This window comes from Falco punctatus (genome assembly GCF_963210335.1).
Source record: "Falco punctatus genome assembly, chromosome: 10".
Taxonomy (NCBI): domain Eukaryota; kingdom Metazoa; phylum Chordata; class Aves; order Falconiformes; family Falconidae; genus Falco; species Falco punctatus.
Window position 1 is genome coordinate 38870304 of NC_137590.1, and position 27754 is coordinate 38898057.

The 27754-nt window shown below is 44.0% G+C and overlaps 2 protein-coding genes and 1 long non-coding RNA gene across 4 annotated transcripts; all 3 read right to left on the reverse strand.

The window, feature by feature from the left end:
- Positions 1 to 1345: 1345 nt before the first annotated feature.
- Positions 1346 to 10204, reverse strand: LOC308070985 (uncharacterized protein). The gene is made up of 6 exons (XM_080405827.1): positions 9961 to 10204; positions 8738 to 8840; positions 7075 to 7103; positions 6902 to 6968; positions 6770 to 6814; positions 1346 to 2688 (listed from the first exon to the last, which is right to left on the reverse strand). Exons 1-6 carry the CDS (start codon positions 10183 to 10185, stop codon positions 2543 to 2545), a joined length of 615 nt encoding a protein of 204 aa, XP_080261953.1. The 5' UTR covers positions 10186 to 10204; the 3' UTR covers positions 1346 to 2542.
- Positions 10205 to 11797: 1593 nt separating this feature from the next.
- Positions 11798 to 27254, reverse strand: LOC308071025 (uncharacterized protein; the record flags this gene model as incomplete). The annotated part of the gene is made up of 2 exons (XM_080405888.1): positions 11798 to 12591; positions 26890 to 27254. The coding sequence occupies 2 exons, from the start codon at positions 27252 to 27254 to the stop codon at positions 12588 to 12590; spliced, it is 369 nt and encodes a 122-aa protein (XP_080262014.1). The 3' UTR covers positions 11798 to 12587.
- Positions 13302 to 21636, reverse strand: LOC308070991. Of its 2 annotated transcripts, none has more exons than XR_013930956.1 (3): positions 21428 to 21636; positions 20514 to 20653; positions 13302 to 14740 (listed from the first exon to the last, which is right to left on the reverse strand). It is a non-coding gene; the product is annotated as an uncharacterized lncRNA (long non-coding RNA). The 2 variants fall into 2 exon arrangements; XR_013930957.1 differs by lacking the exon at positions 13302 to 14740 and adding an exon at positions 15652 to 17154.
- Positions 27255 to 27754: the final 500 nt, after the last annotated feature.

Consider the following 27754-nt stretch of genomic DNA (forward strand, 5'->3'; position numbering starts at 1 on the left):
AGGACCGTTGATCCGGAGGGAGACTAAAGAGTAGCAGGTGAACCACCTCTTTTAGCAGCTGTACCTTCTCTTTCTCCAAAGCCAGGAATACTATTTGCAGCATTCCTACCCTACCCTTAAATCTTCCCGTATCTTGGTTTAGTTCTTCATCAAGATTCCTTTTCAGCATGACGTATGATTGCTGAGCATTTGCAAAAAGACTTTCCATTTCTGTTTCTCCTATTTTGCTGTCGATAAAGCAGTCCCTGGGAAAATCATCACTAAATCCAGAGTCTTTTCCAAGTTCCCTCTCTGTTACAAAAAGTGCATTTTCATCACGTGTAGAAACTGGTCTTATTTTAGGAATCATATTAGAAATGTCATCCAAAAGACTTGTTTTAAAGCTGTATCTCGGGGAGTATTCACAACCTCCCACTGCATTACTACTACTTCCAGTTTCATTCTCTTCCATTTCCATAGGAGGCTTTTTTTTTCTCTCTGCATTTGCTAGAGGCACCTTTGTATCATTGATATTATTTGTGCAATCTCCTTCACCTGTACTCCAGGTATCTTCTGTGTTTGCATTTCACTTATCTTGATCAGAAAGGACACCAAGACTTGGATTACAGTTTCCATTTTGGGTACTTTTCCACCTAGCATAAGTTTAATGTCTCCAAATTCACCTTTACTTTCTAAGCTGTTACTTGATTCTGTTGCATGAGATGAAACAGCATGAGAACTCTTCAGCTCAGCACTGAAGCCATCTTCTGACATTTCTTCCACAAGGGAAGGAGTTTTCCCAGTTTCATTAATTTCACCAAGCAGCTGCTTTAGTTCTGCTGTAACGTTTTTAAAACTTGTTTTCAATTCCCTCTTCTCATTTTCAACCCACATTCTTGCATCTCTTTCTTTCCAAGGTTTTGGACTTAGAACTGCTTGTCAGCGCCGTGCAATTCCTCATTTTCTGCTGTGAAATTTCTGATGTGAAATTTCTGCCTTATCAGTGTGATTTTCATGTGCTGTTTTTTCTATCAAGTTGATAGTTTCTACAATACATTTATCCTTAAGTAAACAGGTACAGACAGAAAGATTATCAAGAAAAAAAAAATTACAGTTGATGTATGCAATTTCTGTTGCAAACTCATCCTATAATAGAAATAAGGCATTTTGAAAGCCATTTTTATAAGAAAAATCAAGGGACACCCTAGGCATTAGGGTTGCTTTTACCTTTTAGCCTGCTTGCTTTCTGTAACTGCCGGCGCTTGTCACAGAGCATGTTTATTTTTCATGTTTTATTGCTTTAATACCGTTTTTCATTAAAACTGCCAACATTTTTCTCACCCACCCTCCTCCCTCCATCGTGCTCTGCCGTCTGGCATTGTACAGTCCCCGGCCACCTAAGCTAACCCAACGGGAATGAACATGACAAGCTTCTTACCGTTCACCACACAGAGAACTGGCTAAGGGAGGATTATTTCTTCACCCAAGCTTCAGAAATAATGAATTCCACTCCAAGGTGCAAAGGAAAGGATTTATTAGGGAAACCTGCCTGCTCCTGCCCTCATCCCAGGAATCAGGAACCCAAGCTCACAGGAAAACCGCACCACGCCTTAACCCTACCCAGCCCCCTCAAGTCCCTGTCCCCACGCTCTGTTTCTCAACAGCTCCAACTGCTTCTGCCCCGTGTCACAGTCCTGCCCACACGCCCCTTCCCCTCGTGGTGCCTCCTGAAGAGGGCCTGCAGCCTTGGTGTCCCAGCGGGCTGAGACCGTCATGCTCCTCGCGCTCCTCTCGTCAGCCAGGCCCTGTTCTCCCGCGGCAAAGACCCCTCCGCTCACAAGAGGGAAGGAGCACCTCAGCCAGACACCACCTGTCTCACCCTCCCCCTTCCCAAGCTCACTGGCCAACTACTACCACCTTGCAACAGGCTTAAGTCCTGCGCTTTGCCTGCTAGAATTAGGCACGTCCCTCTCTCGTGATGCCCGGCTGTGGGGTGGAAATCATTTGCTACGCTGTCCCTTCGGGTGTTCCAGAGGACGCCAGACCCCGCTGTGCAGCCCTGCCCCGCACACCCAACACAAGCAGGACGCCTGCCTTATTCCCCTCTAGGATACCCTCCGAGAAAACCCTTTTCAAACACTTCACGTGGCCAAACAAGAGCACATTTTGCAGAGGCTTGGGAAGCATCAGAAAGGTCACCACATTTCAAGGCGTTCTCTTTGATCTTTGTCTTACAAAGAGGAAGACCGGCGTGTTTCATCAAACAGATCAGCGTATTATAGACAAATCTCCCTCTTCACTTGAACATGCGTTTTGCACAGGCAAAAAAACCCGCATTTGCCTGCACTGCTTCTCAGCAGTGCACAAGAGGAAAAACACCCCTCAAAAATTAAGCAAACCAACTGAAAACAAATCAGTGTAACAGCAAGCATCCGACATAGTGACAAGGATTTTACCCCACCATAAGACGACTGTATCCAACTCTCCTTCAGACTGTAACGCAGCCTTCACCTACAGGACTCTCTCTTCAGCAATATTCACAGACTGGTACGTTTTCTTTACCTTAGTGTATAATACAACTTACTGAATCAGACTGTAATCCAAAATATTTGGGCTTACATACCTGCACCCCATAATATTCAATGGCATCCTTCACATCGTCTTTTTCAGCTGATGATGACATATGAAAAGTAGACCCCGAGTTCTCACCTGCAGTGAAAACCCATACATTTTTATAACCAGCATGACTTAATACTACTTATTTACACCTAGAGTGCATCTTGAATCATCCTACTTGTGACAAAAATCTTAACATAAAATAAATCCCCTCAAATTTGTGCACTCCGAGACAAAATTATCATAATACAGATTTAAGATGCATCTGGGTGAATCCCTTTCTTCCAAGGCATTCTACTTTTTAATGTATAAGGGAAATTTGCTGAAAATCACTACATATGGGCACAAAGAGGCCATTCCTGTTTCTTAAACATGCATAACGTCTCTCTCTCATACGTAGATATACACCTCTGTATCTCTGACACACTGTGTGCCACACAGTATTCCTCCAGCAATTTCAGTTTCCCTATGTGTTGTGCACAGAAAATCATGAACAACAAAGTCACAGGCTTGAAATCTTGAAGACCCCAGCTTTATTCCTTGCACGACACAAATGTGTCTCTAGACATGGATCTAGACAGAGTATTTCAGTCAAACTGCTGCCCCATCTGTTCCAGAAGACATGGACAGGCCACTGAATGAAAGACAGGCTTGTGAAATGTGGAGAAATAACCCATGATCCGGATGTTTTTACTGTTGAAAACTGGATTCCATCCTTTCCTCTCTCAGAATTTCTACGTAATACTGGACAGGTCACAAACTCCTCGGAAGCAGGCACTCACTCAGTCTGGGCTCCCCATTATGGGGTGCCTACCTTGAATCTCTGTTATATCTGAGAACTGGACTCCAGATAGTTCCAGACACAACTGAGAAGCAGCAACTCATTGTATTGTTTGTGTGGAAGGCACACTGAACATTTTGAAGGAACAAGTATTCAGAAAGAAACAAGTCCCAGCAGGTCAAGTATGGCATCTAAAACCAGAGATGGATTCTTTTCACCTTAATCACTCTGCATCTCCTTTCCTGCTCCATAATCCTACGGCTTCTACCTAATAGCCTTTCAATACACAAAGCTTCGCTGCTGGAGAGGGACACAACATTCTTCCCACAAGAAAAGCGAGCAAGACAGGAAGAACATAGACAAAATCATAAAAGTACAAAAGGGTCCACTATTTATGAGTCACAAGGCCAACCTCACTCTTGGCATTTTCTCCTGTAGGTGACTCCTTTTACAAACTTTCATTTTCTATGTGCTACTCCTAGAAGCCTCTCCACCCACGTACAGCAGCGGGTGGTCAGTCGGTCAGACAGACGGGGCTGCTCCTACTCTCCTTCCATGAAGGTACGCTTACCAGACTTCTTCTGTCACTTCACCAATGTTCACTCAGGTCACAAACAGAAAAATGCAGGCAGCTTCCTACCATGCAATTTGATACGCGCCATCACTCCCATCATGTAACATGGGCACCACAATTTTGCTTAGAAGATAGACTTAGATATTTTGTGGATGCAGGAGAGCTGTGACACCTCTCCTGTCTGCACAACACAGACTGAATAAGCTTTTCTGGTCAACTGTATCTGCCTGAAAACGGGATAAAAGCAGACCTGCGAGCACCCAGAGTTTTGTACTGCCCTTCTAAGGATGCAAGTCACATTCTCTGTTCAGAGTACGTAGGTGTCTTCGTCTTTTGGATTCTGTTTCAGAGTGCAGTCACTTCAAAATTAGGTGCCATGCTGCTAGAATGAAAAGCAACCCTAACTCCTGTTCAGCCTTGCCATTCACGGTCAACAGGAAAGATTTCCGCAGCAGCTATTTGAGTCTGAAGTCTCCCTTTTTAGGTAAGATTTTAATAACATTGGAGCCCCTAAGAATCCTTTTCCATAGGGTTTAATCAATCTTGACATTTCTGTATGATGGGTACAGAACAAGGAAGAAGCAGGAAAGATGAAAGGCTACAGTGTTCTTCTACCTGCAAAATTCCAGTTCTCATCGCGTCGGTAACTCGAGTCAGTAATTATTTTTCCAACCACTGGAAAAATAACTCAAAAAACATCAACTAAAAAGCTAAGGACTTCTCCCATTAGCTGTTGCAAGTAAAATTTCTTCTTTTCTTGGAGCAGTAATTCATGAGTCTATTTTCTGTGTTACTGGCTTCTGTCAACACTGTGAAAGAGGATGACTCCTCATTGTCAAGAGTTCTTCACTTTTAGCACAGGGAGAAATTCTTAGTTAAAACACTGGAAGAACCCTACTCCAAGGCTTCTGAAGAGCCCGTCATTCAAAAAAATGTATATAAAAAATTCACAGGGTAAACCAGAATCCAGTATTTTTGCCTGTCATTCCCCCACCTTTTACTCTGTCTGCTCTCTAGCTAGCATTGAAAGATGACTTCTAGTCATCGTAGTTCTTTCCAATTAGTCTTTACCTCTCCACTCTATTCTGAGACTTCCCTCCTCATAAATTGTACATAATGTACATAACGACTTTTTGCAGATTACAGTGGACAGCAGCTACTTTGCTATACAGAAAACATGAGAACACCGCTATTTTATTTTGACTCAAAAATAATTTTAAGAATGTATTCCTATGAGTCAGTAACAAAGTAAATAGAATAGGAAATTCCATCTCTCATTGGATATTTAATTATGCAAGATACTGTACCTGTTCTCCAGATTTATGAAATCAAGTTGTCAAGGATGGCATTCAACCCCTTTAGAGTCAGAAGTATTTGTGCTGCAGGAATCACGATGCTTTGCTGAAGCAACCTAAATTCCTTAAACCCAAATCCAAACATAAAATGTTTGAAAGAAAGAAATTTTTACATCTACTTCTTAGCACCTGACCTTCAAGATAACATATGGGTAAAAACCAGCATGATGCAAATGAATAAAGCCACACAGGAAAAACAGCTGACATGAAACGAGCCATGAAAAGGCAACCTTTCCTTTCTGTGTTTGTAAAATTGTAACGTACTGGTCCATTATGGGGCTACACTCCACATTACTGTGGAATACAGACATAACCAAAACTCATGTTTTAACTGAACAACCTCTAACAAATATCTGTGTGTCTTACCAGAACACTGTCACTGCAAAATAAAGGGCAAAAGGGGACCTGTTGCTTACCCATTGCAAACACATGAAAGGGAGAAGAGCGAGAGGAGAAGGAGGGAGATACTTCTAGAGAGAAGTTGCATCTCTATTATTGTCAAAAGAACAACAACACTTTTTTTTTCTTCCCCTAAAGCGAAGATGCCAAAGAACTTGGAACTATTTGTATTCTATACTTAGAAGTTACAAGTCCACTTACTTGTCTACATATCTGTTCACCTCTCTCTGGTTTATATTGTCAATAGCCAATTGTAGAAACTCTAAAACCTGAGTGGCAAATTGTTTCTCATCTGATTAACAAGTGTGATTAATACAAAATACAACACAAATTATCAACTATACAAATCAATAAACCTCAGAACAAAGACATTAAAAACCCATTAAGGTTGCATATCCTCTCTCCAATACATAGCCGACCAGCTAGCCGCCTCAACTTTAGCCTTGTTTCCGAAGAAAAGAGAATTCCTGAAACACGCTGACACTAATTTCCTCCCATCTTGTCTCTCTTCCTCACTTCCTTCCCCTGCCTCTGAGCCTGCTGGTCATTTTCCATGATACAAGAGAGGGAAGCCTCAGAGGAATGTGTTTGTACATGTTTCAAAACAACTGCCAGGCAGGTAGAGAAAAGCCAGGCAAGTAATAATTCCTGAAAACTACAGCTACGGCACGAGCCCAAGAATTACCCTTTGTGGCTCACCTGCAGCTCCTGGACAGCCTAGCCTGCAGATCCCTAGCCTGGAATCAGCCACAGCACATGCTCAGAGAACCAGGAAAATCAGGAAGGGGGGGGGGTGCGAAACTGAAAGAAAAGCAGACTTCAGGACTGCCTGAAAAGGGAAGATGACAGCAAGTACGGTGTAGGAAGCGTACATCACGGAAGGGTATGGACAGTGCTGAACAGCAGACTAGTGGAGGGAGCAAACACATACACAGAGGTATATTTCAGTAGACCTTCTGCTCCCGGGATGCCTTGCTAGAGCCATTCATTTCGTATTAGAAAGAAAATGGCAAGTACAAAGTGTCTGTCCATAAAAGAACGCTACAAAGAGATTGTTATGAATACCTTCAACACCTTCTGCATCTCCTAAGCCAAATTCCTCCAATAGATCTGCAAAACAAATCAGATGCTTTAATAAATACTCCTATCTAGAAAGGCTATGAAGCTAAACCCAGAACCACATGAAGTGAACATTACCTGATTTCTGTTGCTTTTTGTTAGGAGAGGTTTCATTCCTTTCCAAAACAGATTCAGGGGCCTTCAGCTATGAAAGACAATCCAATGACAAAAAAAAAAAATCACACTTAAAGTAACTCTATAATATTTAATGAGCAGAACAAGTAGTCAGTCTGACATGAACAAATACTTACCTGGGAATTGTTGGGTTTCTCCAAAAAGCCTGGAAGTGAAAAATGTTTTAGAAAGTGTTATTTTATTTAATTTTTATTTAATTCATAAAATTTTTACTCCATTCAACATCAGTAGTTTCTACAACTAAGTATTAGTTGCAAGCATTATTTCATCGAGACTGCGATACTTAACATTCAATTTACCTCATCATCCAGCATTTGTATCAGTATACAAGAAATGGACAATGCACGCTTCCCATCATGCACCTTGGATTTAAGAAATAATACTCACAGAACTAGGACAATCCATAGGCAGCAATAAGGATTTGCTTGTTAACAAAACAAGATCAGAATACTTATTTTGAGGAGCTGAATCCTGCTTTCTACAAAGATTATTTCAAAAGCCAAAGCTGGTCTGCTGTAATGAATTACCATAAAATAACACTACAAATTATATAAAATAACAGCTCTATGACCGTGATGTTGAGGGATATTTTCCTTTCCATCGATAGGACAGAGAAAACATGGGTGCAGACATAGAAATCTCATACACATCATTCAATGAGGAAGAATCAAACTAGTTCTTATCAGGTTGTTCTGGTTCAGCTTGCAAGGAAAGAAAAAACCCAAATTACAATTGGTTGTAATCTGCATTTATAGCACAGTTCCAAATAGTTTCATTTTTTTTAAGATTTTTTTCCAACATTAAATCACTTACAAACCCACACAATCTACTGGCCCACCTATATTTCTCAAGTCCTCTGCTTTAGTCATCTTAACAGTTTGAGTCCTTTCATGAAAGAAGCGTATGGAATGTTATTAAGAATGGCTCCATAGCAAAACTTTTGTATTTAAAAAAATAATTAAAAAACAAACAGCATTTGATTTCAGGAAACTTGGTGGTCTAGCAGTATGGAAATACCTTAGCAAGATTATCATAGTCACCTTTTATCCCCCTTTATTTTTGCACTGATTTTAAACTCATCTTAGTAGATTCATACAAAGCAGACTTTCATGACAACTACTCGACAAGTAGATTTACAAACTCCCAAGAGCTTTTAAAGTTTTGCTTCCAGCTTACTAAACTAAAACTGGATTAGCTTCTTCAGCTATTCTATTGTACTTACACTACAAGCAGGACTGACCATTTAATAAAAAGAAATCCTTCAGATGAGAGTTCTACCCCAACAGCAAAACTTCCCTGCCATTCTACACTGCAGATGCTCAAGAGACAGCGTCACAAAGTACAGGCAGAAACCCTGAACTTTTAGTCACATTTTAGCTCCTAGGCAAAGCATAACAGAAAGGTATAAAAAAATTAAGGCGGGGGGGAAAAATGCTTAGCCAGATCATACCTTTCTCCTGCTACATTATCATCCAAGAATGTTTAGGTGTTCAGACAGGTCAGCCCTAAACCACATACACTTTCAGCACTATGCCACAAGAACCCGAACCCAAAGAGATACAAACACATCCAAAGGGCACACGTAACGCAAACAAGGTAACTTCCTTTACAACTTGCCAGCAAGCGCCGTGATAGCTGGTGTTAATTAACAAATACTAAGCACTTCATTGCTATAGCGCGCACCCACACCGTAAGTGCATTCCTAAGGCAGACATCGGTAAAAGCTCACTTCAGCCTGTACGTGTTTACAGACAAACATTTAGTCCACCACGAAGTTACCAGTGTGGCGCTCCCCTGAAACAATCCGTGAGCGTGCTCCGTGTCTGTCTGCAGCTGGAAGCAACACACCAGGTGATCCTTCTTCCGGACTTTCAGAATCCGTCTGTAGAGCATAAAACACGGGCGTGAGCATCGGTACAAATTCTCAACTCATTTCTATGCAAAATGTTCCAGCTAAGCCAACTTGCACAGCACGGAATCACAAAAGCCTTTGATCAGCCCCTTGGAAAGGGCACGTCAAGACACAGTATATTGGAAAATCACAGCAGACTTGTGTGTTTTCAGATCTTAGGCAAAAACCTCACAACTCATCTAAACTAGTCTGTCACGTTGGCAAACTGCACAGCTGCAAGAGAGAATTAACACGGTAACTCGAGCTGTGGGTTGTAACTGCAGGTCTGGGGGGGACCCAACTTTCAGACTGAACTGGTACCCGGTACTCAAATTTGTGCTGATGTTCCCCAGGCACACGTCCTGCAGTGGGGAGCGAACACATTGCTACTCCCAGTTGCAAGGGTTGAACAAAGACTATTTGGGCTGAACAAAGACGAGCAAGACAAAGCTTACAGAAACCAAGGCTACCTAAACCCCCCCAATAATATTTTAGCCTTGTATTTTTAAGAAGGAGATGGGGAAGAGTTCCTTCTTCCTCACAAGAAAAGTCAGAGGGGGTAAGCTACAGACTCTGCCCGCTTTCTTCTAACCCATTCCCACAGACAGGAAGAACTAAAAGGGCAAACACAGCCAGCACGTGTGGTATTTCTGTTGAACGCTACTCTCAAAAAGGGCCAAAAAGGTAGAAAGGCTCTTTTCCGAAGCAGCTCATCATCTAGGCTGCAGACCCTAAGGGCAACCACTGAACACGTCAGCGGAATAGAGTTGTGTGGTGAAAAAGCAACAATCCCGCCAGCCCCCGTGAGGAGCTCAGACTATTTTAAGCAGCAAGAAACTTCACTGCCGCAATACTGTACCAGAAACCCAACTCCAAGGGCCAGTTGCCATGAGACCCAAACCATTAGCTCGACCTACCTTCATCCCAAGCCTCGCTGAACAGCTAGCACACAGCACAAGTATTTCAAGGGCCCCCAGTTACAAACATACAGCAGAACCAGGAGAAGGGGAAATAAGCCTCAGCCGCGGCAGGGCCCAAGCTCCGAGTGCTTCTGGATCTCGCTCCCCACCCCCGCCCCACTGGGAACCCCGGTGTCCTTCACGGGAAATACCTCAGAATCCCAGGGAGATTCAGCATCTTCCTCTTCCTCTGCTCCCACTGCAGTCAGGGCACCTACAAAGGCAGTAAGAGGTGAGACACTGAGCCCTTCTATTTCACTCTGCTTTTCCCCATCACCCCTGCGCCCAAAAGATGCACAGCGGTTCTGTTGCTGAGGACAAACTAAGGAGTGAGTGTTGAATTCAAGGGTTTCTTCACACCCAGCGCACAACATCATGGTACCTCCTTTGGATCGCCACCTCTCCAGCAGAAGATGGCTATGCACAACAGCTGACACAGCTACAAGCAGCACTGAAGACGTGTTTGGGTCACACTCTGGAAAAGGCTCCAGCACGCTGCAGCCCTGTGGCATACAGAGTTTAGGTCACCTGCTCTCCAGTCCACAGCTCCAGAAATTGCCATTGACTACCACCATCCACTGTACAAGAAGTACCATAGAAACACCACCCGACACATCTTCACGCTAAAATCACCAAGAAACAATGCTCCTTTTGTAGCACTACCAGAAAAGACCTTCCTTGACTAGCAGTTTTTACCCTGCACCTTCCCAGAAGGTAGACAGCTAAGCATTGCCATTTAAAAAGAGGAGAGGCTCACAGCCCAAAAACTCACCCCAAACACACAACTTGTCTCTATCTCAGGGGGCTAACATCCGAATCTCTTCTCTACCAGACACACGCAAGGCTCAGTCTCAGTAGGTTCCTGGCCAGATTAAACTATCTTCATTTCTCTGTTTTAAGCTAGTCCATTAGGTAAAACTGATTCAGGATTCACTCTTGTGGAGACATGCACACAAAAAACGGGAAAGGAGCTAGAGACCAGTGAGGGCACCCGTCCTAGCAGAGGGGAACTGCTGGTTCCAGCCTCAGCTAGGACTACTCACACTGTGCCAAATGCAGGCTTATGGCAAAATGCACAGACAGAAGAGCATGTATAGGCACAACACCTGGAATACAGCAGGTTCTGCCAGGCCCGCTCTGTAGCATTTGATCAGCAGCTACACACGCTCTGGTAACATCTACCACACCACTCTACTCTCTGGAGACACACAGTGGAAAGTGTGCCTTCTCCTCCTGCTCCAAGACCTGAGGTGAGTACCAGAGTGCTCAGCCCTGACTGACATGGCAATGCTTTCGAGCACACTCAAGCGTGGCACTGGAGAGACTTTCTACGTTTTAAAACTGGACAAGGTGAGGCACTGGAACAGAACAGCTTTCTCTCAGATTGACTCAAATCTTTCCCAGGCTTCAGCCAAGAGCAACCACAACTTTTCAGTCTGACAGTATGGTCTGCCAGAAAGGGGAATACTACTGTCACACCCAAGACTCTCTAATCCTCCTCTTTTTCAACTGTGCGTTTTGGTCTGATCGCTTCAGGGAGAACACAGCAACAAAACCAAGAATGACACCTGCTCCATGTAGCATCGTTTGGAATCCAAGGCCACAATTTGTTCTTCAGGAACGAATGAAAAGGAACAAAAGCTACTTTCCTCCTTGCCAATGCCCACTAGGGTTCACAGGCAAGGGAAAAGCTTACTGTTTCAGAAGTCAATCACCATTTCAGTTCATTTACTGTGCATTAATATTTATAGAGGAAGAACTGGGATCAGTATTCACTAACTCACTTCTCTCACCAGTGTTGTCTTTGGAAGCACTGTGGACTTGATGGCTATCATTACAAATAGAGTTTTTCACACCCTCAACAACTGCACTTTGTAGCTCTTCACCTGTGTCTTCCTTTTCCTGCTCCTTCTCCTCTTCTTCCTGTTCAGGTGATTTTTCCTAAAAGAGATTGACCAAACAGCTGGAAATAGCAGAAGCAAGCACCTTCTTAGCCACCCATTGACAACTTTAAAAATGCTTTTCCTGTGTAAGACAACAGGGAAACTTTGTTGAGCTTTGTTTTACAAGGCCTTCAGTTTTTCCATGGGAATCTCTGAGGAGACAGCAATGACATTAGCCCTAAGTCATTAGCCCTGGCTCTGCAAAGCTCCGGAGAAGCAATTCTTCATGTCAGCCTAACTCTAGCTTTCATTTCAGTTACATTGTTTTGGAACACACTCCTTTTCCTCTACTTTGCTCCAGGAAAATCACTAACTTCCTGCTCTCAATCTTACTCAAACTTTTTGGTTCCTCACTTTCAGCCATCACACCAGGTATTTTACTAAATGGCAATAAATCTTGACAGATAAAAACTGTACATACAACTGAGAAAAAATGAATTTATTTCAGAAAAATTATACTGCCTATTTGTTTTCCTGCAAAACCACTGCAACCAATAAAATAATATCGAAAATACTGCCCAATATTATTCTTATACCTAAGAAACTGCTTTGGTTAGGAGTAAAGGCATTTTCTAATATAAAAAAAAGGATGATCAAAAGATGGATATACGTGAAATATCAACAGAAATCCAGTTTACCTTTTGGTTCTTACCTTTATTACCCTTAGAAAATACCTTTGTGATTGAATCATCCTTATATAACTTACTTTGGTGCCTGAGTGAAATGCTGCTCTTACATTTTCTTCATGCCTATTCAAGCACAAGTGTTCACCTTCTTGTTTCAGTGCTTCACAGACTTTATTATCTACTTCACATTGCTCTTCTTCTGTATCTTCATCATCTACATGTTCAAGAAAGACAGAGTTTGTCTTTGACTTTCAAGCCTTGGGTTTTTTTCCTGCTGACAAAGAACTATTATCACTTTCAAAGCCATTACTGAAGCTTGACTTTTTCTCCTTAAGACCACAACTATCTGAGAGAAGCTGAGGTGTCTCTTTTTTCCAGTTTGTCATCTTAGATTCTGCAAAAAGGGAGTCATCATTTCTGTGAAACTTCGCCTGAATCGTGCTTTTCTTGTTCCAACTTTCTTGTTTATCTTGCAAATTATTTAGAGTTTGAAAGACAGTTTGCTTTGGTACCGACTTGCAAGATACTTCATTATTCACCGTCTTTGGAGACATGGCAGTTATGTCAAAACAACAAAAGGAGTTATGTAAATGGCAACAGGCATGTTACCAGATGAATGGAGTAATCTGGGAATGTCTGGAAAAGGAACCAAGTCAAGGATGGGCAGGATGGAGGAAGGACTTGGCCAGGGACAAAGGCTTAGGAGGGGATTAATACCTTCATTTTAACAACATGACTTATTTTTTCTGAAGTGACCAAGTGCTGTGTTTTCAAAATGCTACTTTTCTCATTTACTAAAGGAAAAGAATTGTTTAAGAAACTACTTAGCAAATCTACTTTTATATATTAGTATACTATGCAATCTTTTCCAAATAGCTTACTGTTTTTCCTGAACTGCTGGGAAACATTCATTAACAGTGTCAAATTTGGCTTCTGCAGCTTCTGTAAATAAATTATTTTTTTTTTTTTTAGAACACTAACGACAACAACAAATCCTTTGGTCACATCAAATCTTGAACACTAAATGTAATCAGGCTGTCCTTTTGATAGTGGTCAGGTGTTGGCTCCATCCTATACTTCTAACTACAAAAACACTCCTCACATATGCAATTCAGTGAGTATTTCACCCCCAAAATACCATGCAGGCACCCTTCTGAAAATTGTTTCCAAAACTATGGTTACATGCATAGCAGTTCTAAAAATCTGGGTTTAGTATTTGTAGTACTTCAGTAAAATTCAGTTATATTTAAGATCGCAGCTTCTGGATGCTTACTTGCAAGTGTGCACAAGGGAAGTAACTGTTAAGAACCCTAGGTTTAATGCATTAATTAGTCCCTGCAAGTACACTTACCAGAATATCCTGAAATTTCAAAAACATGCCCAAAAAATGCATAATTTATATTTAAATCAGTGCAAGAAAATGAAATCATGTTAAAACTAAACATGCTTGCACCTCTGGTATTACAGAGTAGGTTGAACTAGAACACCGGTTCCTCGTCGCTGCAGAATCCCAGAGCAACAGAACAGATGCTCCACACATCACTGCAGAAGTTAATAATTCTTCAGAACACTAGCAAAAAAAGCAGGCCTGAGAGCTTGTAGCTGACAAAAAGAATACTGCCTAAGCATTCAAAAAAAGAGGGAAAACATGCAGTGTGAGATTACATGCAAGCACAGAATGCCATCTCAATAGAAGAAAAAAAGATGACCCATTTGAGTAACTCATCCACTGAGCACTCTTGAGTAACCTGATGAGGAGGAAAGGAGAACTAGGTGATGAAGGATTTCAGTACCTCTTCATTAAAAAGTGCCCTTTATCAGTTAGGATTCTATCACAAAATTTACAGGAAACATTAACAGTGTTTGGGGAAGAACAGAAAAGGTTATATTAGTAACTTATAAACTTAAAATCCGACTCAAATGACCAAGAACAAACAAAACTGTGGTGGTTTATCTCATCGCCTATGGCTCTTTTGCCTCAAACCACAAATCTACTGCATGATCTGCCACAGCTACAGGTCTTTTAGGAAAAACTCACAGCAGAAGAAAGGCTGGCAGGTCAGAGAGTGCTTCTAAGGAGAAAACAATATTGGCTAGAACTGTAGTTTCTTTCAATCCCCCAGAAAACTTGCCTTCAGATCACTTATTTTTATAGGACATTTACTGTAAGTACACCATACCTTGGGAGAAAAATCGAGTTCTTCCTCAGAAGTATGCCAACTGACATCACTCCCCTCTTTCTCCAAGCTTCTTAAAAAGTAAAGCAAAATGAGTACTGTGTCTCTCCAATCATTCCTCAGGTATGTGCTGGGTATGTTTAAAGTCTTACCTGATTGAGTCTCCTTGCGACAAGTCATCTATTGCTGTGCAAACATTAATTGACATGTTGAAATTAGATTTGGCATGCTAAAAATCAACCAGCACATACAAACATTTAACCTGGACAACTCTACATGTCATAGCAGAATGAAACTTTGGGGAGTCAACTTAACGTAAGACAGCATGAATGAATGCATGCATTTCCAAACAACTGCTTTTTCAAGTCACACTGAATTGACAAAACAAAAAAGACTAGAGTTATATCTCCTTTGAACTTTTATACCTAAAAGTTTAAGAACTACCTCTAAACTAAAAAAACCCCCAGCATAGCATGAATATGCTGTGTTAATAAACAGTTAACAAAATACTGGTGCTTTAGCAAGACAGTAAATAAATGAACTGCTGAAGTACTCATACTGCACACACAAGCACACACTGTTGACAGAGATTTTACTGGTTTATATACTATACTAGCTGGTGCTCTACCCACTTACAGGTTATCCTGAAAAGGTAAAAAACATCAAAAAGCATAACCAAGATCTAATGCCTATCCTCAGGCAGAAAAATCCCCAGCAGTTCTCTATGCTGTACCAAAAAGGGTATTCAACAGGCAAGACAGGCGTAACCAGGGCAATCTATACTACGCTCCAAGCTTTCATCCATGTTAAGACAGCAACTTGCACACAGGATCACAGGATAAATCAGGTCACAAGGGACCTCGGCAAGTCTCTCAGCCAACCGCCTCCTCAAAGCGGACTCAGCTCTGAGGTCAGATGAGGCTGCATAGGGCTTTTTCCACTCTGATCTTGAACCATTCAAGGAGGGAGACTGCACAACCTCTCTGTTTTACTGTTCTCACCATGGTGAAGCTGCCCACATTCCATTAGAAATTCTTGTTTCCATTTATGCCTCTTGTACCTTTGCTTCATGTGACGCACCACTGGGAGGCACCTGTCTCTGTCTTCTCCATACACGTACTGGAAGCTGCTACTGGGTCCCCTTCAAAGTCATCTCCTCTCTACACTGAACAAGCCCAGTTCCCCCAGTCTCTCCCCAAAAGGCAAGTAGTCCTGCTCCTGGCAAAGTTTGATGGCCCTCCACTGAACTCGCTCACGGATGAAAGACCACTCTCTCTTGCACTGGGGCCTCAAAATTATACCCAGGGAGCTGGACACAACCCAGGGACTGCCAGGTAGCAGCGTACAATCCCCTTCCTCAGTCCCCTGGCTATGCTGCTCTTCATACAGCCCAGGACACCGTTAACCTTCTCAGCCGGCAGGGCACCCTGCTGGCTCATTCTCAGCTCACTTTCTGCCAAGACCCTCTGGCTATTCCCAGCAAAGCAGCTCTCCAGCCAGGCAGCTCCAGCACGTGCTGTAGCAAACGGTTGTTCCTTTCCATGTGCAGGACTTGGCATCTGCCCTTGTTGAATTCTGTTAAGACAGGCCTGACAGTCCATTTACCCAGCTTGTCAAGATCCCTCTGAATGGCAGCGTGGCCCAGATGCACATGTTGCAAACTCAACGACAGCGCACTCTAGCACACCACTGACGTACTAAAGAAACCTGAACTCTAGGAATCCAGCCTGAAGAGTGCGAAAACCTCTCAATTACCAACAACTAAGATGAAATAAAAGGCCTCTTCAATTCCCAGGACAGAAAGGAAAAAAAACAACAAATAGAACCTCCACATCGTATCCATTTCAGCATTCCTCAATTCCTCGATAATTAGTTCTCGTTAACTATCATCACAAAATGAAGTTGCTTATAAATAGGAGATTGGCGGCCTTCCATAAAGTTGTATGATGACAGCCAAACCGAGGTCTTAGACAAAATCATTAAAAGGAAAAGAAAACAAAGGGCATATCATGTTGAGTAAGTTATCTGAACTTTTGCTTTCCATGGATAGTAACTTTAAGCAATGATCAAAACCAGTTCCCATTCTCCTTTAAAAAGCAAGAGAGAAAGTTTATGAGATAGTTTTCAGACAGATCTTGATGCCCTACTGTAGAAATGGGATCTAGAAAAGTAGTATCTAGGGATCACTTGTTTCTACTTTAATTGAAGTCCATTTTCATTTTGGAGTAACAGTAAATAATATTAAAAAAAAATGCTCTTCTATCACTAATGACACAAAGCTATCACTCAATTCAGTAATAAAGGACCCATGCAAAACACGCAAACAAAAGCGCCCAAAGCCTGCTCTCAAACCTAATTTATAAAACCAAAACCATCAGAATAGAGACCTCCAAGATAATAAACATCACAGGTGTGTTAGTATTTGTACATCACACAACATGTTCCATAGTTGAAATGCTACTGTATAGAATACCTTTCTTTGGTTTTCCTGTTCTTGATGTCTGGCTAGGAGATTGTGGCATTCCTATATCCGTTTAGGGAAAGGCGTGTCAAGGACAGACCAAACAAGGACACCAGAATAAATGTGAATTCCCAGAAATCTGGAAAACCTAACCAGTACATTAACAAAGCTGTAGCAATGGGAGAATGTACTGTGACCGTCAGCCTACTCTACAGTTACAAGAAGTAGAAGCCAAACCTATCACAACCTACAGAACTCTACTCTTAAGGGACAGTGTCAAACAATGTAACTTAATTTACTTGCTCCATTGTAGAATACCTATATTCCAATATTTTGAAACACCGAAACAGATTCTTGGCAGTTTACTGTACTGCCAACTTTGTATTTCTCTCAGCTTGAATAGTCCTTGCCCAGCACTGACTGCCAATGCAATTCCTTCATATTTGTAGAGTGTTTTATACGTACAGCACACTTAAAATCCCTCCGTCTAAGCATCCCAAAAATCTGTAGGTGCCAACAAACTTTGGAGATACACTAGCCAGCTGTGTCAGATGGTGCCTGATGCAAACACAGCCCCCTCCTACCTCAGTCTGAAGGTAAAAGCCCTGCATATATTGATTTGACCATGCTGAACTGTTCACATAGAGAAGCTATGCCACCAGCCAGAACGCAGGCTTGACAAGCAGTCAGAGTGAATACCCTGTTCCCCCAGGGCTACAGGGCAGGCCACAACTGGACCAGAACGGGTGCACTGACTGGTGTGAGTGTCATGCATGTGTGCTTGTGTGTGTACGCGTGTCTATGTGTTGTGGAACAGAAGCTTTAGAATATAAATCACCATCCGCCTGCTCTACCCATCCTACTTAGTAAAATTTGATTTTTTATATCAATGAATGGTGTGGTTGTTATTGCAGCTACCCAACACCAAATGTCTTTGTGACAAGGCCATAACATTTGCCTCAGAGCAACAGGGAGTCCTGCTTATATTGATGTTACCACAAATACATGGAATGGATGTGGCAAGAGGACTCCTATCAAAAACACACATGTAAGAGTTAAAAAAAGGACCTCAAGATTGTTTCTCATTCCTTCTCCATTTCTCAATTTTCTTAAAAGGTGATACAGCAGATATAAAGCACACTGAAGCACTCGTTTCTTTTCCAAGAGCTCTAAGACGAAAAACCAATGGTTTCTGTAGGAACAATACACCAATATGCAGTGCAGCAGCTAAAAAAAGCTGCCACTGAAGACATACTAGAAATCTGAACCCTCGCTTTTAGAAAAAATGCGTAATTACTTTTTGCCAAAGAAATTCCAACTTCAAATCTGAAAAGTCTGTCTTTTGATATGCTAGAGGTGGAAGCCATTCATTTAGAGGTTTTTGCAAGTCTGTCTGCAATCAACAAAAAGGTTCATGTTCTGACAAAAAGTAAACACTCAAATAAGCATGAGCCAACCTCTTAAATATACCGACTTGCTCACTAGAAGCGAGTATTTTGAAGAATGTTCAACAAGTGCAAAAGGAATAAGGACTACATTGAAGATCCCAGAAAAACAGGAATGAAGAGCAAGATTAAAACAAAGAATTCAAAGTGGGTATTCCTGCGTTGTCTCAAGATCAGTCTAGCTTCTCCTCTAACAGGGGCTTCAAAGCTTTTACTGCAGCCTATCAAAGGGACTCAGGATGCAGGACCTGTGCTTTGTGTGTGCAAGCAAGAGACTGCAGAATCAATGCCACCAAGTGTTCCCTGCATGCTACTAATCCCTCTCACTCAACAGGCTGGGGTCATTTTCTAGGAGACTGAGCACAAGAAGAAAAAGATTCATACTACTCAAGAAAAACAAGCCCTACTATAAACAGCTTGAGACCACAGCACACTCTTTCTCCTCCCAAGTCCTTAACCCACATAAATATGCTCTTCACACTTACTAGGCCTCTTCAAGTGAGGATTTCCCATAACATTGTGGACTTATGCTAGTAGTATTACTGTCTTCAAGGAACTGAGAAAATTACTTGGTTCAAGAACCCATATTTCCCTGAGGGCATATTAATTTTGGAATCACACAACAGTATTATTCTTCAAGCCACATATTTTAAAATAACCCAGGCCTGTCAGTCATCACAATGTGGTACCACAGCAATTATCTACGTGCACAGGAGGCAGCCACAGAGTGCTGTTTGGGTAAAAGCAACATTTTCTTGATTAAACTACCTGTACCAAGCCCTTTCCAAAAATAAAATAAAATATAAAAACCTCTGCATCTTCCTTCAGTCTATCAAGAAACTTTACACATCGCTGACTAGATCAAAATAACTAGTCCTAAGTCAAAGGAACAAAGTTTGGCTCTAAATTAAATTCCCCTATCTGGGAAAAGTGAATTCGGAAAAATATGTCATGAAATATGAGCAAAACACGGGATATTTAAATAAAAGGAGTAATAAACTGTGTTTGAACACTGTCTGCTGCCCATTTGCCGCAAAGTTCTGATGTAACACCCTTAAAAAAAACAGAAAGGATAGAACTTCCCACTGTAGGGCCTGAGATGTAAAGTACAAGACAGTTCGTTCTATATTAAAAGATTAGTTTTCTAAGATTCCTCTAGGGCTATATGAGCTCATAAGCATAGACTGGATCTTAAAAATTAAGGAGCGGTTGTTTTCTTTTAAATTTAAAATAAACTCACTGAAGGAGCTGATTTTTTGATAACAAGGCAATTCAATTGTTTTTCTGGATCACAGGTTAATGTGGACTTTTTAACATTTATTTCATAAAATTACTGGAAGTAAAAGTGTTATTTATTTTTACTGGAAATCAAACTACGTCCATGAAGATACAGTACACACAGAAGTTGCATTGTTGTTTCTAACAAAGTGACTTTTCCAAGACGATTTTTCCTAAGTATGTCTCTACAGCACCTACACAGAAACAATCGTAACTGATGCTAAGAAATAAGATAACTCACTAAAAGCAGCTTAGTGCAGGTGAAACTATTAATATTAAAACACCACTGCACAAACTCAGTGGATATCAACAAGACATGTACAGTCCTGCTAACTCATCTGTTGCTTCCCAACTACAGGAAGATGAACAACTACTCAGGACGAACCTACTGCTTTTGCAATTCGTTTTCACAATCTGAATGGCCATCTACAGGTACAAGTACACACCCCAAAACCAAAACCACTCTCACCTAGTTCCTTCCCTGTCCCCCTTCTCTCTCTGTATGAAAACCTGTACAGATGGGCAATCTGGCAGGCAGAACGCAACAACCCGGTAAGTGGCCCCGTAGCACACAAACCGCAGCTGCCTTCACCCCTGACAAGAAGCACCTCCAACCAGCAACAAGTCAGCATATTCACAAAGCTTCTTGCGCTACCCCACCTGATGCCTCCACTAAAGTCAACGGCAAACACAGTGAGCGCTGACAACACAAACCCCCTAAAGGAAAGGCCACAGTGATTTTCCTCGTGAGCTCCTGCGTGATTAAAGATCCTACCTCCTCTGTCCACAGCAGGTGCACCCAACGTCAAGCCAGCAGCTCTGGCCCGGTGAGGAATGCCAGGTACTGTGTCGCCTTGTGCACCACCTTCGTCTCTGTCTCCCCGGAATGCGTATGCCACCAGTTGTTTACAAAGACTATATAGGGAAAGAGAAGAAACATATTTGGTAAAAACAACCACATACTTGCTTATACAGTTTAATAGAACAGTTAACAGCCACTTATCCACCCTACACGTATTCATAGCCGTATGAATTCATATACTTGTATGCATTCACTGAGAGTAATACACACAGAACTTACTGCACGACTACTACCTACTTCAATATTCACTACAGTCATGTTCACTCTAGAGGTGCATATCCACACCTACGAAGCTATTAGCTCCCGCTCGGCACAGTATTTTCAGCTTAGCTGTTAAGCACACATAACCACCTCAGAGAAGGGATACGCACAGGTACAAAGCTATCCATAAGAGGGGTGAAACTGCTTAAGACTTTAACAAAGGGATATGTTAGATCTCTGAAACAAAAGGATGGTAGTTCCTGCTCATTGTAGTGGAAGTCAGTAAGGACAATGGTGCTGGTCTGAGGAGAGGACTGACATGCATTTCAGTTTGCCACGTTCTACCTCTGGGTAACTGTAGGATACAGACATGTTTTAGAGCTTGTACTGGGCAGGTGCAAGTTTAGCATCAAAACTTAAAATCTACAGACAATTCAGGGTGGAAATTTTCTTCAACATCCAGATTAATACTAGACACAGGGAACGATACGTATCAGAAGACGTCACTGAGCACAGCTTCAGGACAGCTTTCAACACACCATTAAACCGTGCTGCTATTACCAAAAACATTCAAAAGCCACACTGACAGCTGACAACCTATTCTAACAATAAAGTCAAAAATTTACCTAGAATATCCATGAGTAACAGCATAATCCTCAGCTGTCCATCCGTTAGTGTCTTTATGGAAAAGATCAGCACCATATCGAAGAAGAACTTTTATTAAATTAAGCTGTCCACCAGATGCTGCAGTCATAAGTGGGGTTCTGAAACACCAAAAATATGTTATGAAGTAGATCATTTGACACAGACACTGTAATTATTTTTATTCCTATTTGCTCTCAAGAACTACTTTACTCTTTACTGAATGAGCAAAAGAAAAAGCAGTTTTCATTAAATATTAAGAGCAACTATAAAATGCAAGAGGGAGTCAAAACAACCAAACCTTCAATCTTCAGACAAAGCTTCCACATAGACAACACTCACATACAAACTATGCCACTATGCAGGAGATGTTTTTTCACATTGAGGCAGTGCTGCTGAGCTACCAGCATGTTTCCTGCCAGAAGGGCCACCACAGACAATGCCTTCTTGTAATCCTCTACGAGGAAAGCACCCACTGAGGTATGACAACAGCCAAGTGCAGATGTTCTTTCACAAGTCACACAGAAATAGCTGCTATGTGGCTCCCCGGGTTTTTTTCAGAGCTCACTCTCATGCCTCTGATTAATCCAACCTAAAGAATACTAAAGAGACCCATGCAGAGTTTTGACAAACCACTCACCTTTCACAGTGATCTCGAGCATGCACATCAGCTCCTCTCTGCAGAAGAAACTCTGCTATATCTTCATGATGTTCAGAGATAGCAAGAATAAGCGGAGTGTTTCCCTCCTGAAAGGGCAGATAAATACATTTAAAAATAAAAGTAAAAAAAAAAAACCAACCCTACAAGAGAAAGACTAATACAACTTTTTGAAAGAGCTTCTTCAACAAACACAAAAATTTACCTTATTCCGAGCATCAATATTGGCATTATGCTCAAGTAACAGCCCCGCTACAGTTGTATTAGGAGATCGGACAGCAAGGTGAAGGGCAGTGTTGCCGTCAGCATCTGCCAGGTGTGGGTTGGCACCGTGCTCCAGCAGAATAGCTACACATTCTTCTTGCTGGCACTGTACTGCCTGGGAACAACACACAGAAAAGGAAGAACTTCCAGGACTCTGTTACAATTGCCGCAGCTTCCCAATGCTGGAAAATAAGAGCACCTTCAAAGCTGAGCTAACATATGCCTATTCCACGCTGATTACCAGATGCATGCTTCTAACGCAGAGCTGTGTAAAGAATCCTACCAGCCACCTCTCATTTAATGCACAGTTGACAAGCCCCACTTGAAAGAGCATAACATATTCCACATACCTTCATCAGCGGCGATCTGTTATCACTGTCAGAAAGATTTAGTTTACACTTGTTTTCTACAAGATATGTAACAACATTCACATGGCCATTCGCAGAAGCAAGATGCAGAGGTGTCCTAAAAATTAAACATATTAAATTAGCACAAACAGACAACTAGAGAAATAATTTCAGGCTCTGATAAATTGATATGACCACAAGTTTCACTTTGCACAAAGCAAGCTTAAGAAATGATTTCTCATTCCGTTACCAGTAACAGCAGTTGTGCACCAAACACCCGAGACTGGCCAGCAAAACCCCTCCGCAGCATCTGCTTAGTAAGGTGCCATTTCCTTCACTCTAGAACTTAATCTGCACAGATTCCTGTGCCCAGGTGTTAGTCACTGCCTCCAGCAGGACTACACCTGTGGTGCAGCAAAAAAGACCAGAGTTTGGGAATCTGAGAACTATGGCAAGCAACCCTCTAAGTTCTGTAATTATTCATGTGCCAGAAGTATCAGAGATGTAGATGGGCTTTATACAAAGAGTATTAGCGTTTCCCTGCACTTCAAGAATTTCTGCTTTTTCTCTAGCTTGCTTACTACTGCAACAAAACCAAGTACTCACTTGCACCAAAGTGCCCCCCATAACATGCAGCAAACCAGACAGAACACTGTAATCCTGAGTACAGGAAAGTAATACCTGATCCTTCAGATATGTATAACTACAATAGTCATAATAAGCCTACTACAGAGGAAGTCCTCTCCAGGGAGGGAATACTGTGTTTCCATAATACATGACCAGCATAAGAAAATGAAACTCTTTTCTTCAAGTTAAAGCCTTGCCAGAGGGAAAAAAAAAAACAACCAACAACAACAACAAAAACCAAAACACTCCTTCAAACTACGGAACATCTTAGGTCTGATGTCAACTAACCAGCCTACTTATACTGAAAGAAATTGCCCAGAAAGTCCTTGCATGTGTTTCCCCCTAAATCAGAGGCACAAATCAGCACAAGCTTCACTCTGTGCAAAAGCAAAGCACCTGCTGCTCTGCAGGACACCTGTCCCAACAGAGCAGAAGACAAGCTAGAAAACAGCTGGGACCTTCCTCCCTTGAAGGTGATGCAGTAACAATCCCACAGTTCCTCAAGAACTGAGGGGAACACCAGCACTGGTTCTGAACCACATCACTGCAGGTAGGTCCTTCTCTGTATTTAGGAAAGCTCAACTAGTCTTGCAATTGTTTTGGTACCTTGCTGAGACAGGAGCACAACAGCTCCCTGGCTAAGTGGGAATGGAAAGGGAGAGGTACACAAATGCAGTGGCAGGTGATGCAGAAACACAGTAATCTGTAACACAGATACTTGTTACAGGGCAGCTGACATCCTCCTCCACTGCAACAAAGATGAGGATGAGAGAAATACAGAAAACTTCAAAGAATTTGTAATGTCTTGCTACAGACAGGGAACAGACTGGAGCATTGACAGAGGAGTAGCTCAAGAGCAACTACCACCACTTTTTGAGAAATTTCCATGTAAACATGCAGGATTCTTCATCTCTGAAGAAATGACTGACTGAGATTATCTGAAAGCTAACCAGGACTGGTTATGAAGGAGTCCACAATCATCTGAAAGCTGCTACTACCAACCACTAGGAAGCATGACAGACGTGAAGTAGTCACTATCAGCTCTGCAAACAGAAAAGCCTTCAGAAAACTTGTGGACTTGTTGCTGTCCTCCTCAACCAAGCCTCTCAGTCTGTCAACAGGAGACGGCTCTGCTTGGAGCAAGGCCTGCTGTGCTCCACAGAAGATCCACTCAGGGAACAGGCTGGCAGAGAACACCAGTGTTCAGGGTTGCCTGTCCCTGCAAGAGGCCTCCAGTAACACCAAAGTTCTTCTGCCACCCAGCCCTGGGGACACTGCCCAGATTCTGTTCCTGCTCCTGCTGCTACGCTGATCACCTACAGAGTAGAAGAGAACTGCTGATGCTGAGCAGCCACGAAACAACCCCACTGGGAAACAGCAGGTTGGCAGTACGCACTTTGAATGGCCCTTGAGCCGACAACCCAGCAGCTACAAGCCAAGCAATGAAAAGCGCTGGAGTTCAGTCTGACAGGCAGCTGACAGGGTAAATCTCCCTTAGCGATGAGCTCTGACCCAGGATCCGTGACTAGCTGGCATTGTGCCTGCAGTGCTTCCAACTCTGTGCTGACTTTTGCCCGTCTCTGTCAGTGAGGCTGAGGGTTTTGCTAGACCACCTCTGAAAGCTGCCTGCTCCTAACTGATGCTGCATCAAGCACACTTTCGGGAGGTCTTATGGGCTACAGGACCCACTTTATGGAAGGAACTTGTATGTGTGATACTTGCCATGCTCCTGGTGCAGGATTTTGCTTTTGGAAATCCTGAGGAGCAAACCTGAGATATTCATACAACCAATGCACACATTTTTGCCGTTACTTTGCATTATTTCCTATTCTACACCTCTATTTCCAATGATACCAAGTCTTCCAACACTATGAAGCCCTGAAATGCAGCTGTATCCAGTGGTCACTCACAACAAACATCACACCCACAAGCACTAAGAGGGCACAGGTGGCCTTGCAACCCCCATGGCTGGTACAGAGGGCAGTGGCTGCAGCAAGCAGGCAGGCTCTGTCCACTGAATTGCTCTCAGCCACGCTTTTCAGCAGCTTTTCAGCACTGGGCATTATCATGGCAAAACCACCACAGTGCTCATCATAGTACACTGCCTTTTCTCCCCTCCCCCCCCCCCCGGCTTGGTTTTTTTACAGTTTGTGACTTTATTTGTCCTGTTATAACACTGACAATACAATAGCCTGGCACACAGAAGGAAACCTTTCCAGAGGAAACAAAGCTTTCTAGACAAGATGAGCTTGAAACACAAAAACTAGCTCAATTTCATACCAGGGTCTGCTAAGAGCTGGTGACTGACTGATGACTGAATCAGCCACAGTGAATGGGAAGGCAGTAAGAAGAAAAAGAGAGAGACTTTCAGAACTATTTCCATAAATGCCATCGAGCACCTTGACTCTGGCAGCTTAAGTATGCACAAAAGTGCACTCGAGCCACCTTAGCCAGCATCACCCACCCTCCAGCTGCATAAACTAATACTGGCTGGCAACACTCAGGCACACAGCCCACGTGCTGACGGACTGCATTCTTCATTGCTTTTCCTACAAATCTAGACAGTTCCAGGTGTTTTCAGGGCAATAAGCTAGCTGGCTGGCAAAAGTCCAGTCTTCAGAAAAGACAGCCCAGGATACTGAAGTACTCTGATTAAACCAGCATCTCCTCTGAATGTCATGGATGTTTTGACTCAGAGTCTTTTCAGAAAAGGCATTAACAGCTCAACACATACAAGACCCAAAACCTTCAGCTGATTCCCTTAGGCTTACGGTGGATCATGAGGAGCTATGCTGCAGCCCAGGGCTTCTCCTTAAGATACAACTGCCAAGTACTTGCTGTGCTCGACTCAAAAGCACACATCCTAACACCTGCCAGAAGCAGCAGCTTCCTCTGCATGGCACTGCCCAGATTTTCCAATCCAAGGCACTAATTAGCTGTACCAAGGCCACAGAGCAAACAGCAAAGTAACTGCCACCTAAAATCAGACTGATGTTGCTTTGGCTGCAACATCAGAGTCACAAAAGGCACATCGGGCAACCGTCCACACAGCACCAATACACAGCACATTTACCCTTTCCTAAACGCAGTGCTTACCCCTCTTTTACTCCCAGCTGAGGCAGTGCAGCTTGCTCAGCTCAACTACTAACCCCACACGCTGAGGCCTCCGAGGTGCATGCACTCTGCCTTCCAAGCGTGCCTGGAGAATGGCCCTGAGGCTCCTTCTGCAACCCGCCCTGGCCAGGCTGCTGCCGCCCCCCTGCCGCTCCTGCGCCCCCAGGCAAGGCAACACCCCCGGGAACGAGGGCACGGAGGGGGCCGGGGCAAGACCGGGACAAGACGGGGGATGCTCGGCCGACTCCAAGGGCTCCTGGCAGCACAGCCCTGGCTCCCCGCCCAGGCTGAGGCTCCCCGCAGCGACGCTGCCGTTGGCTCCCAGCGCCCTTGAGCTGCCGGTGGCTGCAGCTGCACCTGCGGGTGCCGGCGCTGCCCGCAACCCCCCCACACCCCGCCCCAGCACCGCCCGGCGCTGCTGCCCCCCGCCGCTTACCGCTCCGCCGTGTCCCGCTCGTCGATGCCGTATTTCTTCAGTCTCTGCCGCACCTGACCCAGGTCGCCACGGGCGGCCGCACGGTGCAGCTTGCCCAGGTCCTTCAGCCGGAGCTCGTAGGCACCGGTGGGGAAGGGCTTGGCGGAGCTGCCGGCCGCTGCCGGCCGCCCCTTCTTCTTCCTCCCGAACCCGAAAAACCTCTTCATCCCGCGGCACGGTCCCGCCTCAGGGAAGAGACGGCGGGAGGCACGCGGCGGGCTGCGGCAGGCCCCGGGCAGAACCGGGGGATCGGGGGTCCCGGGGCTGGGCATCGGGGGATCGGGGGACCCCGGGGCAGGGGGATCGGGGGTCCCGGGGCTGGGCATCGGGGGATCGGGGGGCCCCCGGGGCAGGGACGGGGGATCGGGGCCCCGGGCAGCGGCCCGGTACGGTTTTCTACAGAGCGAACCACCAGAGGGCGGGAAGCCGAGCGCACAGGCTGCTCCTCAGCGCGGCAGCGGCGGACAGCGCCTCCCTCAGCGCGGGCTCTGCTGGCGGGGGCGGGGTCTGCTCCGGCGCGTGTCCAGCGCGAGTCCAGCGCGAGTGACGTCACTTCCTGCCCCGCGGTGCCCGGTGGCTCCCGCGCGGTGCTCGGCCGCGGCGCTGCCGAGCGGGGCCGGGGGCAGCGAGAGGCCCGGCGGGTGGCGGCGGCGCTGCGCCCCCCGCAGAGCACTCGGGCAGCTGTCGGGAAGCCCGGGGGGGTGCCGGCGTACCGGGCAGCAGCAGCTCCCCGCTGGCCCCAGCGGGGCCCGCGCTGCGAGCACGCTGGGGGGCTCGGTCTAGTTGGTTTTAAAAGAAAATGGCTCAAACTGGGAAAGCGCTTGTC

Bases quoted from the DNA above. Each gene is read 5' to 3' on its own strand.
- LOC308070985 (XM_080405827.1), bottom strand. From the start codon at position 10,185: ATGATGTTGTGCGCTGGGTGTGAAGAAACCCTTGAATTCAACACTCAC. The intron at 6,815-6,901 runs GTAATGTTCACT...TTTGTTTTGCAG, and splicing joins CAAAAAGCAACAGAAATCAG to ATCTATTGGAGGAATTTGGC. The intron at 2,689-6,769 runs GTATTCATAACA...TTTTCACTGCAG, and splicing joins AGATGCAGAAGGTGTTGAAG to GTGAGAACTCGGGGTCTACT.